This window comes from Artemia franciscana, chromosome 1, assembly GCF_032884065.1.
Source record: "Artemia franciscana chromosome 1, ASM3288406v1, whole genome shotgun sequence".
NCBI lineage: Eukaryota > Metazoa > Arthropoda > Branchiopoda > Anostraca > Artemiidae > Artemia > Artemia franciscana.
Window position 1 is genome coordinate 25,622,683 of NC_088863.1, and position 17,298 is coordinate 25,639,980.

General features: G+C 33.0%; 2 protein-coding genes across 11 annotated transcripts in view; one reads left to right on the top strand and one right to left on the bottom strand.

The window, feature by feature from the left end:
• LOC136027443 (PEST proteolytic signal-containing nuclear protein-like) overlaps positions 1-1,255 on the top strand; it is a 31,186-nt gene extending 29,931 nt beyond the window's left edge. For all 5 annotated transcript variants that reach the window (XM_065704750.1, XM_065704741.1, XM_065704734.1 and 2 more), the window contains exon 4: positions 1,142-1,255. The gene's annotated coding sequence lies outside the window, so the exon portion shown is untranslated. The remainder of the gene's footprint in view (positions 1-1,141) is intronic.
• The window catches only part of LOC136027419 (protein held out wings-like), a 137,286-nt gene continuing 121,234 nt past the window's right edge, over positions 1,247-17,298 (bottom strand). For 2 of the 6 annotated variants that reach the window (XM_065704698.1, XM_065704680.1), the window contains exons 7-8: positions 8,890-9,024; positions 1,247-5,795 (exon numbers count right to left, since the gene is read on the bottom strand). In XM_065704698.1, the coding sequence (XP_065560770.1) occupies positions 8,939-9,024 (86 nt within the window). In that variant the 3' untranslated portion in view covers positions 1,247-5,795; positions 8,890-8,938. Of the gene's footprint in view, positions 5,796-7,456; positions 14,467-17,298 lie in introns of those variants that run through there. The other 4 variants (XM_065704688.1, XM_065704670.1, XM_065704706.1 and 1 more) reach the window with 2 other exon arrangements.

The window sequence follows — 17,298 nt, forward strand, 5'->3', positions numbered from 1 at the left end:
TTATTTTTAAGTGTACTAGATAGTAATTTTTTTCCTGTTCGCTGGAAAACCTAAAAGATTTGAGACTAAAAGTGATAGCATAGGCGATCATGACATTGAAAATGGTCGTTAAATATTTTCAAAAAGCGTTTCAAACATCCAAAAACTTTCATTTTGTCTTGAAAACTTCCAATCTTTTTAAGTAGCAGGAACCAAAAAAATTAATGTGTAGTTTGTAATGCATTTGGAAATAAAATACACATTTTTAGTGTTTTTATTTTACTCATTTTAGTATCTGGCAAAGCCTTTTAAGAGAGCTAAATAAAATTTTACGTATTTTTTCTTAGCAGAAACGATTCATACTTTCATCGCAAAACACCTCGCTTTCAAAACTTCAAGCCGAGACCACTTCCACCTCTATCTCTAACAACCAATAGCCACAGTATCACCATTAATACAAAAACTTTAAAAAGTCTAGGATTTTCTTTGAAAATTTCAATCCCTAAAAAATGAGACCCGAAAAATTTTTCATAATTTAATGTTAGAAATCGTACGCAACATTAATGGAAGGACACACAAAGCTCAGTCAACACTGGTTAATGCTTATATTAGCTGGAATGCAAGTTGTTATTAGGTGTACAACTCAGAAACCTCTTAACCCCCTCCTTCTTCTACCGAGTTTAAAGTTTTTCACCAATATTCTTAGCTGCGTTTCTACTTTTCCTTTCTGAGACTATTTTCCCAAAATTGTTCCACCCATTCAATGCACTGAATACCAGAAAGCATGATTTTAATTATTTGAAACCAATTCTATGTAATGTTTGATTGAACGCTGAAATTTGTAAATAAAAAGGTATTCAATAAGATAAAATTCAATTCAAGCACGTTAAACTCTTCTCAAATCCGACCTTTATTTTTACACATTTGAGGTAACATATAGTATGGTAACACTACCATATTGTGTTTGGTAATATTGATAAGATATTGGTATCTTAAGCTAGCATTACCATATAGTAAAATGGTAACAGGAAGATAAATAGGTACGGATGTGTAATGTTGATGATTCCTTTTTTATAGTATTAAGTTTCGGTTGTTTTCAATATAAAGTTTAGGTTTTTAGGTTGTCAAAAAGTGCAATCTAACGAATGTTCTTCTTTTATAGGTGGATGTGCTTGTGTTCATTGGACAGTTTTATTGAGAAGCATTGCAAACTTTGTATTTTTTATCTTCGCATTTCCTATAATATGTTGCTAAATAAATGTATAACCAATTTTTATATCACATTTATTGAAACAAAAGCAAGAACAATTCCTATATAGAATTAAAACTTGATAAAAACGACAACTTCGTCCAATGATAAGATGCTTAGCAGAAAGCATTTCACACTACAGTTAAATGAATGAACAATTCGAGTGATGTGGGCTTACTCAACAGAAATGGCTTAGAAAAAGTGGCACCAACCACTGAAAGATTATTAGTATGAAAGATTCAGGATCTTTTTTGATTATTTCCAGCGGTTAAATCTGTTATGGCATTACATTTCAACTGAAAAGGCTTACAAGGAAAGCAAAATAGGGCGAAAATGTTTCCTTTTTTCCTTTCTTTTTTTGGCTACAGATAATAAGACGGAATTGTCGTACCCGAAACAAAATTGTATATCTCACACCTTAAATTTTGCAAGAGCTAAAACAAGATTTTTAAACTTTTCGTGAGAACAGCTTCTTTCAATTACTTGAAAGGGGTGATTCACAACCAGTAAAAGTGTTTCCATTGCGTGGAAGTGACATTCCAGCAGGCTTCCACTGGCCTAATCACTACATCTCCCTTCACTGGGATTGTTGGGTTCCATTTAGGATTTACAAAATAAAGAAAGCGGAGAATTTGTAGACTGCTTTTAAGTCATTAGTGTCGTAATTTGAATATCATTTTTAAATCCGCCTCTTGGTGGTAGCCAATTCTTGGCTTCTCATGAATGTCGACTGGCGGCTTTCTGTTAGTCGTGAATATTGGATGGAAAGTTCAGCTGACTATGCTAGTCAGTTAACTAGTCATTAATCTTAAAAAACGAAAATGCATAAAACAGGATCAGTGTCTAGCAGAACAGGCAGTCATGAAAAGTACATTGTGTTACTAAATTAACAACAAATATACTGTATTACTAAATATTGGGGATCAATTCGTAAAGTTATTTCAGGTAGTCTGAGTTAGAGATACCTCATCTTTTTTTCTCCCAATTATGGAGGGTTCTCCCTCATTTCCTAAAGGGCTAAATACTCCAAATCAAACCAGAAGATAACCCCCCTCCTCAAGAAAGCTCTTTGAAGCTGGAGTGTGATAATCCAGCGTGACACTTAATTTTGGGCTTGACAATATGCAGTCATTTAGTAAATAGATCGGTTTCTATTATGGCCTTGAATTATATTTTAATTCAGATTCAATATTTTGCTTCAACTCTCCAAGTATCAAACCACATTGTCATCATTTTTCCTAGTCCTGAATTAAATGTACAAGCTGCGATTAATGCCTCTGATTGGTTAATCAGTGAAGCCTAAAGACCGTGCTTGGCATACCTTCCTTAAAACTTGTCATGATTTGAAGGAATAATCATAAATATGCATTTCATCAAAAAAACATTTACTTTAAACTGTAATTTCGTATATAATCAGTTTTGGTTATGAAAAGCCAAGGTTATCCTGCATATCTATCAGAGAGAAACATAACCTTATTTGTACCTTTAAGTTTAATGGCCAAAGCAGCAAAAGGCGATTTGTCTTGTTCAAAAAGGTATTAAACTGGTTATACTTTACGCTACACAATACTTTATAATACATCAAGTAACCCTATATTAAGCGTCTCTTCTGTAAGGGAAGAACACACCTTATGCCCTGACCAAGGGTATATCCAGGATTTTTGTTCGGGGATGGTGGTGGTAACAAAAAAAAACTTTACAAAACACAAAAAGCAAGTTTCTATGCATTTTTGCTACTTTTTTTACGGGTCAGACAAAAATTCCGGGGGAGTGGGGTCACGCCCAGTGACCCCTTGGATAAGACCTTATCGCCAGTACCAGGATGCATACGATTGCGACGGAAAAATTTAACCAAATAGCAAGTCTCACTTCTTGGGTTCTGTTGATTTTTATGTTCTTTCTACGAGAAATTCTACTAATATTTGTAGTCTGCTTGATATAAGGTCTTTGACGCTACTAAACTCAAGAGAAAAATATGAAGAAAATTAGAATTCATTAAACACTAACTTCCCCGTGCTTTTAATTGGGTCGATTCTTATAGAAAGGTTATTGAATTTCATCGTTTTGTACTTTAGAAAATGAGATTCGTCTCCAAAGTTGGATTGAAGTCTTCAAAGTAAAACTCAGATCTGTATAGAGATTCAGTGTACACGTTCAAGTTAACATATACAGAACTAAAATGTGCCAAAAAAAATAATAATGATAACATCGATATAACGCTTTTAATAATCTTAACTTCTTGACGTTTTTTTTTTTTTATATATACTAACGAAGACCAATTTATATTAATATAACCGTTGAAACAGCACAGAAAATAGTATAAATGAGAAAATCAAAGCCAATAATCCCCTTACTCTGTTGTTAAATAAAGAAATTAGTTAGAAGAAAGATGTCCCATACTGTAAAAACACTGGATTTGAATTAGGATTCAGAAGTTAATTAAGTTAGACTAACACAAATCTTTGATATAGCTCTCTATGCGAAATTTTTTTAGAATTCGTAGTTCGCAAGTTTTTTGTACAAGTTTAGTTAGTCTCATATCTTGAATACGATTTTTGTAAGCAAGATATAATGATTATGTGCTCTTGTGCTATATAAATTCTTTACATCTGTTTTAATGTAAATCAGAGAGATGTTATGTTACCAGATCACACTGAATGGTGTCAACCGTGGAAGGAAGGGGTCATTTGCCTCCCTCTTAGTTTCCCCCTCCCCAGGTTTTAAACAATGTATCTGCCCCTAGCCCTTTATTTTGTAATTTGGTGCTACTGGTCAAATTTTTGGAATTACTGCCAAACCTTCTAACAAAGAATCCCAAAGTATTATTATTTTAGGTCGTATTTTAATAGCATCACTTTTTCCGTTATTTACTTTTCGACACAAATCTCATCTTTACACCCAGTTTTTTTGTGTTTCTTGATAAATTTTAAGATACAGGACCAGTTTTAGTTTCAATCCTCTGCTAAGTCCAATTGCCTGGAACTGCACACAAATATAATGCCATGCCAAATATCAAGCCAGAGAAATTGGATTACCCAAGTGATGTCAACTGTTAACAAAAGGTAAGGAGACAAAAAAAAAAAAAAAAAAAAAAAAAACACATCCTTAAAAATGAAAAAAAAAACAACAACAACAAATATTGCTGTAAAGCAATTTGGCACTTCTAAGTACACAAATTAAGTAGCATGACCAAACAAATCACTGGTGATTCAACAATTATAAAAACTGCAATAGCAAGAAAAACCGTCACCTAAATAATAAGACACAAAAAGAAACAAGATCAGATCTAACATTGATTCAAGATTCAATCTATTTTTGTAACAAGCTGCCGACTAACGTGTCCTCTGAAGATTTGGCTCGCTTTTCTTGTCAACATGGCGATTCTTATTTGCACAAAAATGTCCAAGATTTTTTCATTATCACTTAATGGCTCTTAAAATATGCTATTGTCCTCCTATCATTATCATAATAAGTTCCTCCAAAACTAAGATCATAAATTTGATTCAATATACGCGTCCATAAAATGAATTTTTTTTTTTTGTTAAAGTGAACCAAGTCCATATTTTTCTATTAGCCTAGTGACAATGCCTACTACGAAAAAGGAAAAAAGATCCACCAGAGCCATTGTTGGCACATGGGGTGACATTGTTGGCGCATAGGGTGTCCAATTGACATCTCAGTTGGTGGGCAGGGACAAATAGTAAACCTGTCACTCAACCTTACCGCAACGGGATCGAACCCTCAATCGTCAATTCCCAAGCAGAGCAATCAAATATGCGACCATATGATAATGTCCTCTATAACTGAAATTCCATTTATTTTGTCGGAATCATCGACTAAGTTCTAATTTACACACTAAGATATCATATTACGGAGGTTTCTTTAATTAAAGGCTTATTACCCTCTAAGACCCGCAGAGAATCAAATAGAATTGACTTGGTTTATTTAATGGTCTCAGATTTTGCCGGAGGTGTATTACAGATCTCATCGCAAATTTGTCTGAAAAAAGGAGGAAGAAGATTATATTCCGAAGAATAGCCCCATCCCCACTATATCAGTAAATGTTATAATTTTCCATGTAATTTTATATAATTCACTAGTTTCAAATGAGGGGGGAGGGGTTGGTGTGCACCTAGGAAACATTTCTGCGTAGGTACTTTGGACAAAACTATAATTTAAAACAAGCGATTCTAGTCAGTTATCAACTGAAGGCTACATCTCAAGAGCTTTTCATTTTCCTGGGCTTGATTCACTTCAATATTGAACCTTCTAACTATCAATTTAACATTTCAACGTAAATCATAGCAAAAAAGATAATCACCAGATTGGAAGCCAAAGCTAACTCGAATAATCGCTATATAAAAAATATATAATAATAATTTGGCACTTGATTGTCACACTAAGTCACAGATAAATAAAGAGGTTATTGTTAAGCTGAAGAAGCGTCCACAACAAACATACCACCACTGCAGTCGTGTGTTAGTCACGTGACTCCAGAGTCGTGCTGTTATTGGTCGGCTTCCCCCTTGGCAGATGTGGTTTTGTTAGTGTCGACTCTACCATCAAGCTATTTTGAGTAGTCAGCAAGGTATGAAAAAGAAGGGAAAACGCAGGTTAGTACTTATTTTCCAGTAAAAGGCAAAGAAAAAGAAAAAACATCAGAAGCAGTCAAAGTTAAAAAATTTTATTCATTCGTTAGTCCAGATGCAACATCAGTTTTTCTCTAACTTTCCAAGACATACAGGAAGTACAATAAATAATAAGAGTTTTACTGAAATTATGGTTCTTACCACTATTACTTTTCAGCCTATACTTAAAGCTTGACTTTTTGGAAAGTTAATAATGAACGTGCAATATGTATATAGAAAGGCTTTATAACACACATGGGAGCCACACAATTTGACACAAATCGAGCTGTGTGTGAACGAGAGGGGGGAGGGGTAAATTTTCAATGAATATAATTTCATAAATACATTCTCCTAAGTATATTGGGTTTAGTTAAGTTTAAATCCATTATTAAATTGGGTAGCCAAAAGAAACGCGTCTGGACTAACGAAATATCACCCTACCCTTGATATTTTCACTAAAAAGAAACAAAATACCACTGTTTAATTTTTTTTTTACTTTTAAAAAATTATCATTTTATACTCTATGTCAGGATAAATCTTATTAGCTATACACCATAGCCATCTTATTTAGTTATGAATCTTAAGGTACAAAACACTTTTTTTTATTTATTTTTTTGCAAATCTGGGTTTGAACTGTTAGTGGTATATTTATTTTTTAATCTGAGCATAAAGTTTTAAAAAATTTACAAGGATATTTTGAATGATGAGTATTTAATTATCAATATTATTAAGCATTAGGGTCAAGCAAAATAACAACACCTATTAGTACAGCAAGTATACACTATCTAGAAATATACTATACAACAAATGGTAATCAATAAACTAGAGGGTATCTTTTTTAAAACTTCTTCCCCTCTGTATTTTATCAAAGATATTAATGCCTCAATATTGAATTATAATATCGAATTGTTCAATTATAACATCATAATTATAATACTATAACTATGATATTGAATTATAATAATTATAAACAAAAAAATTCGAAAATAAATAAGTGTCCCTCGTTGCAGGTATTAAATTTCTGTTTCTTATAGCTGAAATGTTCCTGCTTCTTTTGTTCGTTTTTTTTTTCCGAAACATCATCAACTAACTGCATGATTTTTACGGTTTACCTTTTTTTCTCTCTCTCTTCTGATTTTCAAAATTTTCGAAATATCAATGAAGCAGATAAACATTTACCAACCAGACGTCGGCACCCTTGTCGATAAAATTCTTAATTTCCACAATTTTTTTTTTATTTCTTTCTCGATTTCTTTTTTTTTCAATCATTTCGTTTAGATTCTCCTTTGAAATATTGACACGGATCTAGCCAACAATACTCATTCATTTTACTTCATTCCATTCAAAAATTTCAGTTAGCTTCACCTTTGAAATATTGGCCCAGATAAACAATAAGGTGAGTGTTAGCAAAAGATGGACAAGAAGATGATTTCTACTTTCTACGCTTAATTAAAACTTAGTTACAGCTCAAACACACAAAATTCTTCGAAATCACACAAAGCAAATCAAAACTGCATAATTAGCTATTCTAATGGTTCCTTCATTATCATGTAAATTTATTCTAATTGTCGTTTTTAATAGGGTAGAATAATCGTTAGAGTATCTTCTGAGCAAAAATTTATTTAACTTCAACAAAATCAATTTACAATAAAACTCAAAACGCAAATATAATGACTTCAGAAAAAAAAACATTTATTTTGCATAAACACTAACATCCATGCTCATTTTCAAAAGAATGAGACTCATAAAACCTACACCTAGAGCAAAAAAAAACAACAACAAAAATTAAAATATCATTTTTAAAAAAGGTCCGAACAAAGAAATAAACTTAAAATCCGATAAAAAAAAGAAAAAAAACTAATAAAATACACATTGGGAGAATAGAAAAAATTTGAGGTTAAATATAAAGCTGTTGAAATTCTTAAAGCACCGTAAAAAGCATAATCAAAAAAAGAGAAAAAGAAACAAAGGTATAAATTACGTTACACGGTTAAATAAATGTTTATTAAATGTTAGCCATTCTTTAACTATAGTTAGAGATTTTTCTTTAATCCAACAAAAAATTAATAATTAAAGATGAAGGTTAATACGTGACTACTAGGAAGGAAGAAGTTACATTCAGTAAAGAAGAATTTTAGAAGAGCCAGATAAAAACCTTGGATCAGAGGAGGGATATGAAGTGCCCGAAAGAAACAAGTTTTTGTTTGTTTAATATAACGATAGATTTAATTTTACTCCCAGCAAAATTTTTAAGAAAACTAGCAGTTACGCAATCTTTGAAAGGCTCTCATAAAAGGCTATTTCTGGAATGAAATTAAATAATTCATTGATTGAATTGAATCAATGACTGTTTTGAATCAAAAAACAAAAAGTTCAGCATAGTATAAATAACAAAAATATCAAAAAGATAAAAATAATCCACTCCCCTGATTCCCCAGTTTTCAAAGAAAAACTTATTTTGAGGGGGAGGTACCTTCACTGAAAAAAGAAAACAGGTTCATTTCTATCGTTTTGCAGTAATTCGTTGAAGTCATCTTAGAAAAGTTTTTACTCTTATAAAATATTTTTCAACGAAGATATGCGCTATATGAGAATTTATTTTTTCTTTAATAAATGAAATTGATCCTGCAGAAGTAGGGTACTTTTTTTAATACTGTGCGTGCTTAATCTCTTGGGAATAGTCATGTCCCGATTAAATCAGTACTCCTTATTTAAAAAAACTTATATATTTAAATAACGATTCGGCAGATTGATTTCCAATATCTTAAATTGTTAAAGCAAAACATTGTACCAAAAACAGTCTAGCAAATGGACTGAATAATAAATTAGCACTAACATTTGTTTTCTGTTCGTTTCTACCTGAACATTTTTACCCATTGAAACATAACTGGACACAGTTCGGTTATTGGCAGTCCGAAAAAAAAAACCATGAACCCCTAATTTATGAAGTCCAAAATTTCTACAATGGAAGAAAAAAAGAAGAAAAAGAGAATAGATAGGAAGTCAGAGTTAGAAGACAGGAGTTAAACTGACCTTTTAGTTTAAGAATAGAAAGAAGTGTTGACAAATGTTAGGTCAGAGCTCATAAGGAAGTTCCCGGCCTCTGATAGGGGAGGGCCTCCCGAACCTGGGTTAGACGTTTGACCATTTGTTTTCCAGCTGTTGACCCTTCAGTAGCAAGAAATTCAATTATTAGTAATAAAATCTTCAACCAAAGCATATAAACAAGAAAATCCTCCAGATTAAATTCGACCTATTCACGAGATTTAACAGTATTTCAATAAGTAAACGTGACTCTTCAAAGTTGAGCTCAGAGCTCAGCAATAGAAAAAAACTACTTTCATAAAAAAGTCTATCAACAGAAGTATACTATCTTTCACGTCTTACGGGATAAAAACTGGCAACCCTTATAATGTTCTACAGAATAATTATGATTGACATTGATTTAAATCTTATTCTCCTTGACATTTAGCTAGCGCTGAAAGTTACCAGAAACCGAAATTTGGCTAAAGCCAGATTTTGAATAAAGTTAGACCCAGTGACGTATTCAGAATTTTTTGTTCGGTGAGGGGGGGGGGGTACAAAGACATTAAAAACATAACACAAAAATTGCGTGCATTTTTGTTACTTTTGGACAAGTCAGACATAAATTTCGGGGAGGGGGCGATACAGGATACTCCTACCCCTGGATACGACCCTTGTTAGACCCGTCCATAAGATTCATCTATTTGGCTAGTCAAGGCTAGTTAACATACAAATGTTCACCATACAGTTAAATTTCAATGCACTTGTCGTGATTCTATACAGCTAAGGATTGATAATGAAGCTCTCTGATTGGTTGGGCTTAGTTCCAAAAAAGTTAGGATAAATGGAAGTTTTGTGCTGGAATTTAGCTTGAATTTAACTAAATCTTTTAATGAATAGGTCTGGCCCCAGACAAATCTTGGCATTAGCTAAATTTTATTGCGAATTTAACTTTACCAGGAAAATGTTTAATTCTTCCTAAACACTTTTAACTTGACTCAATCAAGTTCATTGCCAAATCGAGAATAATACCGAATCAGACCATAAAATTTAAAAAGTCAAACCGAATTTTTTAAGATATAAAGATTCTCAACAAACAGTTTCTTTTAGTCAAGTTTTTTTTCGTAAAACGTCTAAGATACTCGTTTACCACGAAAATGTTTAATTCTTCCTAAACACTTTTTCACTTGACTCAATCAAGTTCATTGCCAAATCGAGAATGACACCGAATCAGAACACAAAATTTAAAAAAGTCGAAACGAATATTTTAAGATATTAAGATTCTCAATAAACGTTTTCTTTAAGTCAAGTTTTTTTTCGTAAAACGTCTAAGATACTCGTTTGTTCCTAGTATAAAGACGAATACTGTAAAAATACAAGAGTTGATACCCTAGTTGAAATGACCATGACCAAATATTAAATGATCATCCTCAAAATACTTTCACTAGGTCAAATACATAAAATTGACCAAATTTATTTTTACTAATAAGTTGTATCTTCACAGTGACTATTTACACTTACAGAAATTCAATTAATTTGATTGATACATTTTTTCGACATACGAGTAAAATTTGACAACCAGCATTTCGACAACACTTTAAAGAAAAGGCATGGGGTTGACCTGACTGCAAATATTGAAACTATGTGTCATAAGTTAGTTCAGCAATTCTCAACCATTTTTCATAGAGGTCATAGCATAAAGGCTGCATTTTTGATTTTTCATTAAATATTACCTTATATCTGTATTTTGTGTCACGAGACCCAAAAAAGAGCTAAAAAGCTCTTATATGATTTATTGAGCTCTTATTCAAAGAGATAATGGTCTTTAAATAACGCAGTCAATCTTCAAGATTTTTGAATAATATCTTGTTATATTTTGTTAATAAAAAAAAACAACACAGAATTGTTGTAGAAAATCTGTTGTTTAACATCGACGATATTTGGAACACTAAGCTCTCTTTAAGCGACTAAAAATTATAGTAACAAGAAACTGTCCATTTTCAAGCCTTATCATGTAAATTTGACCCCCCCCTCCATCCCGTCAGTTTTTGGGGAAATGACAATCCTCATTTACTAGCTCTAACTTATAAACTGAATTTTTTTTCAATTTATTTCTGCAAAACCACGGGGAAAAACCTAAGAACATTATTCCTTAAGAGTATAGGTTTTGGGTTTCCATGGGTTGGGAACTTTTTTTTACCTTTAAAGTTTAATCGTGGGGTCTCCACAAAAGCAACAAAACTTTGTTTATATGTATTTTGCTACTGTTTAACGACTCAGACAAAAATTTTTTGGAAGGGGTCAGACCAAGTAACCCCCCCATGGATACGGCTATGCTCTATACACTCTTTCTGCTTTTCTTAAAAACCCCAATAAAGGCTTGAGTGTCATTCTCGTCTTAATGGAAACTACATAGTACATCAAATTTTACTTCTTAACAAATCAACGATTTTTTTTTTCTAGAAAAAAGTGAACAACGTTGGTATGCTAAACATTATTTCGGAACTTATGAATTCAAGACAACACCCTGGTTGAGAACTTCTGTGTTAAATATTAAAGTTATTTTTTCATTAATTGTTAGTTATTACTCCATGAAAAATAGGAATGATGTGATAATAGAATCTTATTACCAACTCTTAATTCGAAACTACCCCGTCACATTCTACTTAATACTGCTCTGAGATCTTTCCTATTTATCTAAAAATGATTTCGCAAATAAAAAAAAAAAAAAAATAAACAAAACTTTTCTATGTCTGACGATATAATAATCCTTCGCATGAAATGCGAAGACAAAAATTAGAAAAAACACTATGTAAAAAACTGCTCAATAATACACTTGGAAAAGTATTGTTTTGAGGGGGAAAAGACAAAGTTCGGTCATAAATTTGGAGATAACTTAATTATTTTCGGGGATAACTAGGGCCTAAAGAGCTATATCAGTAATGCCAATTTCGGATTGGAATTCATTCTCTAGTTACTGTAACATCTTCGGAAACCTCTTGATTAAATAAAAGCCGACAAAGTTTTAAAAGACATAGATCTGCTATTAAATCCATTTTCCAGCCATTTTTCCTTGGAAATTTCGGGTACAATTAACAATTTCAAGTTTTTCTAGTCTGAAAAACCCTCACTTTTCCTGGTGATTCACAACAGGATAGATCCATTTCAGGAAATCGTAAATGAACTTTGATTCATTAAATTTTTTTGTGAAAGCTGAATTGTCACTTTCTAAGAAAAATCAAACAAAAAGAAAGGACGACACTTTAGAAGCCAGCCCTTGAAAAACTGTAGGGCAAACATTATTTTTTGACTCTATATATTCTCTTCTAGACTCAAGAGGCCAACACTTTTTTTTTCTGAATGACCGTTAAGCAAAATGATATTCAAGAGCAGATATACTTATTAAAAGGTAACTACCAGGAGGGGGGGGGGGGGGGATATTCTGAAAGTAATTAAAAACAGAATAAGACCAAAATTTCAGAAAAAGATTTTTTTGTGTTTTCAGTAAATTTTTAGGACGTATTAATCAAGAGAATTACACGGGTTTTTCTTTATTATTTACATGTCGATTTCTAAAAGAAAAAAAAAGTTGGTCGCTTTCACAAAAGTAATTTTCCAAGTAGTATTTTCGAGCAGACAGCTCGGCAATTTTACTGGGTTGGTTTGAAGCCAGATAAACTAAACTAAAATAACTTTTAAAATTCAAACAAGAGGAAAAACTGAACTATTTAACTTTTAAACAAAGCAAAGGGTAGCAAATGAGTTTTTTTTTTCTATTAACCCACACTACACAACTATGCCTTCAGATAATTATTCAACTTATGTTACTGAAGTTATATCACGATACTTCTCCTCTATTTTACTGGACCAGTGGTGTCAACTGTCGGGAGGGGGCCTACCCTGGAATTTAGGTTCCCTTCACCTTGTATGTTTGATAAATACCTTCTCCTTTAGGTATTTTTACCGAAAAATGTCTTTTTTTTGTACTTTCATATAAAAAAAACTGCCTTCCTAGAGTTTGAAATATATATTTTGCCCCACCCCCTCTAATTTTCGTAAAATGACTCCACTGTTTGGAACAACTTAAAAAATTATTCTGTTGGTTAATATCCATTAAATAACTTTGGAATTCCTCCTAATAAATATATAGAAAAGAGGTATCGTGGATACTTCCTGCGAAATCTTAAGTTGAACCGGGGATCATAAAATTTGAACGTTGTTATGCAGACGGCATCCAGCCCACACAACTTAAAAACAGCGTTAGTAGCATAACTTGACTTCTGGCCTACTTATAAACACTCTCTACTATGGAGTCGTAGTCGCTGGTGTCGGAAACAGCAGCAGGCCTAACTTTACAAAAATAATTTATATTAGCATCTTAAATCAAACCCAAATCCGTTCTACATTGTGATGTTAAATACATGCCTTATCCAAAAATTCAGCACTTAAATCCAATGACGATTATAGATTAGTGGCGTCAAGTATACAGCCAGGACCATTATAAGGGGGGGGATACAGTCCATAAGCCTCGAGGGGATTCAATGCACCATTTGCTTTATTCAGAAATTTATTTTATGAATCTAGTTTTCTTAACGGAAATGGGTGTGGGCCAATGAAGAGAATTCCTCGGGGCCATGTTTTGACTCCAAATTACCCTGTATACGGGCAAGGCCGTTAGTGCCCTTCAAAACATTAAACAAGCATTAATTTATAAATTATAAATTTATAATTTCCCAAATTAACCAGTTATACTCAAATTATTTTAAAGAGAGCGCTAATGAGTAATACCATTGTTTTCTTTAACTATATATGAATGTTCTTTAATTTAGAAAAGGCATTAATTAAAGGTATGGGCTCCTGATTCATTTCCAGAGAGAAATTGATACTTCAAGTGATTGTTCAAAAATACAATTACTTCTCCATAAACGCTCATAATAATCGAACGGTAGATACATTTTATATACTTATAATACAAAGGAAAAGCTAATTTGTTTTATCATCTAATGTTTTGGAACACAGATAATAATCAACATTTAATTATGATTGGTTAAAATCATCTTCTAGAATACCCTGAGTTCCTGCCATAGATATTTTATTCTTTTCTTAATGCTAAACGAATTTTACCTTCTTTACCGAGTGTTTTAATGTAGGTTTAATACCCTGAGTTTGAATTTCCTACCAAGGATATTTTATTGTTTTCTTAATGCTTACTGGATTTTACCTTCTTTGCCGAGTGTTTTAATGTGGGTTTGATACCCTGAGTCTGAATTTCCTGCCATGGATATTTTATTCTTTTCTTTATGCTTACTAAATTTTACCTTCTTTGCCGAGTGTTTTAATGTGGGCTGGATGTTTTCATATAAACTGGTAAAATTAACAGATTGATCGATAATTAAAGAAATAGTCTACATTGCTTTCTTGAAGGATAAGCAATTACATAATTCGCGGACGGGATAACAAAACACAATAGCTAACACAGACATATACATATATATATATACACATTCGTAGCACAGACTAATTTAGAAAATGTTGGTAAACTTTTTCAACCTATTGATGCGAGGGCGAATCCGGAAAAGAAGTTACCTAAAAACAGGAACAAAATTAAATATTTGTATAAATTACACCAACAAGATATAATATTTTGACAGTTATACAGACAAGAGTAATGCTTAATTGGTAATTCATTTTCGTAACACTTATATGGATAAAAAATAAGTAAGGAAAAAAAATAGAAAAAGAGGCAAACGAAAAAAAAAAATAAAATAATCACCGCATCATTACAGAAAAGAAATAACAGAAAAAATTGGCGGCTGTTTATGTAAAAATAGAATACTAACAATTTTCTTTTTAATAAAATTTAAAAATTGGAATACTTAATTTCAGCCTTTCAATTTATTTCATTTGTTTTGCTTCAACATTTGTTTTGTTTTATAATGGTTAGTTTTTTGTGGTTCATTACAAAATTATATTACCAATCAGGCAACGACGCACGGAGGAGAGCCATTCTAAAGCAGATACCACACAGATTCTCATTATCTCCTTTAGGCTTAATATAAATCACTCTTTTAGAAATTTTGACGAACTTAATCCCTGCTCCACGAAAAAATTTCGGCATACATGTCTTTTTCAAAAGTATTTTGTGTCAGATGTATAAGCAAGAACAAAATACTGGAAACGAAAATACTGGAAACAAAAATGTTGGAAACAAAATACTTTCAGACGCCAGGTACTGTTATGCTGAAATAATTAAGTTACGTTATAACATCCATTACGTTATACTGGCAAAATACTGGAAATTTCCGACTTCAACGTACATTATGCTGGAATAATTACGCTACGTTATAACATCCAGTACGTTACACTGAAAAATATTGGGAAAATTGCCGACGCTAGGTACGTTATTCTGGAATAATTACGTTAGATTTTAACGTCCAGTACTTTATACTGAAAAAAAAAACTGAACAATTCCCGACGTCAAAATACATACTGAAATTTCGTCAAAAATATACGATGTGGCCATGAAAAAAGGAGAAATCAATGATATTAATAAGTGTTTTAATGTTATGTTTTCCATATATGGTCAATACACACTGTAACAATTACCAACTGTAGATGACATGTTAAATAACAGCTACTTTTCTACTTTTTTCACGCAACCCTCAAGCAAGGGTTGCCTGTTGCAAACAGTATAGTTAATCATAAAAATAATACCCGTTAATCTAACAATAGGAAAAATACTTCATTTAAATATTCAAATCTTTCGAAATATACAACATTTATCGTTTTTGCCTTAAAATTATATGATAACCAATACAAAGGACTGACACGAAGCAATTATAAGGTTGTAGCTGTGATTATCAATTCAAAACGGAAAGTAAATAGAATCATAGGAGGACATAAGACATGCCAGACAGAATGGGTATTATTCAACTCTGCGTACTTTTTCTTATATGATACGAGTTAAGAATTTAGGATTTCTTTCCGGGGCGGTCTCTACTATTTAATATTGGATGGGGAAGGGGGGGAATTTACCATTTTTTTGAATTTATAAAATAGATACAGATTAGCAAAACCCATCCTAGCCGAGTGGTTAGCTCGCTAGACTTACAATCACCTCTCCTTGAGGACAGGAGCTCTAGTGGAGTCCGGTGTGCCCGATTGTTCCTTATTTTATGGGGTTAGCAGCATAACTCTGTAATCTTAGCCACAGTTAACTCAGCTCCAAAAGAGAATCTAGAGAAAACAACGGAAGGTGAAGAGGAGGGGCATGTGAAAGCACAGGATGGTTGGACCCCAGCCCCCTAGCACTTCCTGGTTGAAGGGCTAAGAGATGGAGGTTAGTAGCATAACTCTGTAATCTTAGCCACAGTTAACTCAGCTCAAAAAGGGAATCTAGAGAAAACAACGGAAGGTGAAGAGGAGCGGCATGTGAAAGCAGAGGATGGTTGGACCCCAGCCCCCTCCATAGCACTTCCTGGTTGAAGGGCCAAGAGATGGAGGTTAGCAGCATAACTCTGTAATCTTAGCCACAGTTAACTCAGTTCAAAAAGGGAATCTAGAGAAAACAACGGAAGGTGAACAGGAGGGGCATGCGAAAGCACAGGATGGTTGGACCCCAGCCCCCTATAGCACTTCCTGGTTGAAGGGCCAAGAGATGGAGGTTAGTAGCATAACTCTGTAATCTTAGCCACAGTTAACTCAGCTCAAAAAGGGAATCTAGAGAAAATAACGGAAGGTGAACAGGATGGGCATGTGAAAGCACAGGATGGTTGGACCCCAGCCCCCCCATAGCACTTCCTGGTTGAAGGGCCGAGAGATGGAGATAAGAACCATTGATTTGGCCGTAAAGCTTGGTGTCACATCTTTTACCCGTTTTTTATACAGACTGGCATAAATAGCAAGAAGACAAGGGCTGTTACTAGGCCCGCATTTTCAACTCGCCATAAACGAATAGGAAACAGAATGATATCAAAATTCCTAAAAACTAAAAAGAAAACAGAGTTCAAATGGAAAGTGACAATAAATGAGGATCAAAGAGAAAAAAAAACACAACATGCTTAATGAAAAGTCACTTTTTTTCGTCGACTCCCCTACGTCTCGTAACATTAAGCTGCAAAACCCCAATAACGTAAACGATGCTCTTAATACATTGCAGATATCAGAAGATTGCTCATCCGATAATACAATTACTTGACAAAAAGAAAAAAAGAGTAACCCATCAGAAACAACTAATGTAACCCATCAGAAAAGGCTAATCCTCTTAAAGAATGGGTATCAGGGGATAGCCCAGATTATCTTGGGATTATAAACCGAATATCTAATTTGAAACTTGCATCACAAACTGCAAGAAGCTAAAACTTTTTAACATCAAGACATGAAACAATAAAACGATTTAGACTACGGACTAATTAATGA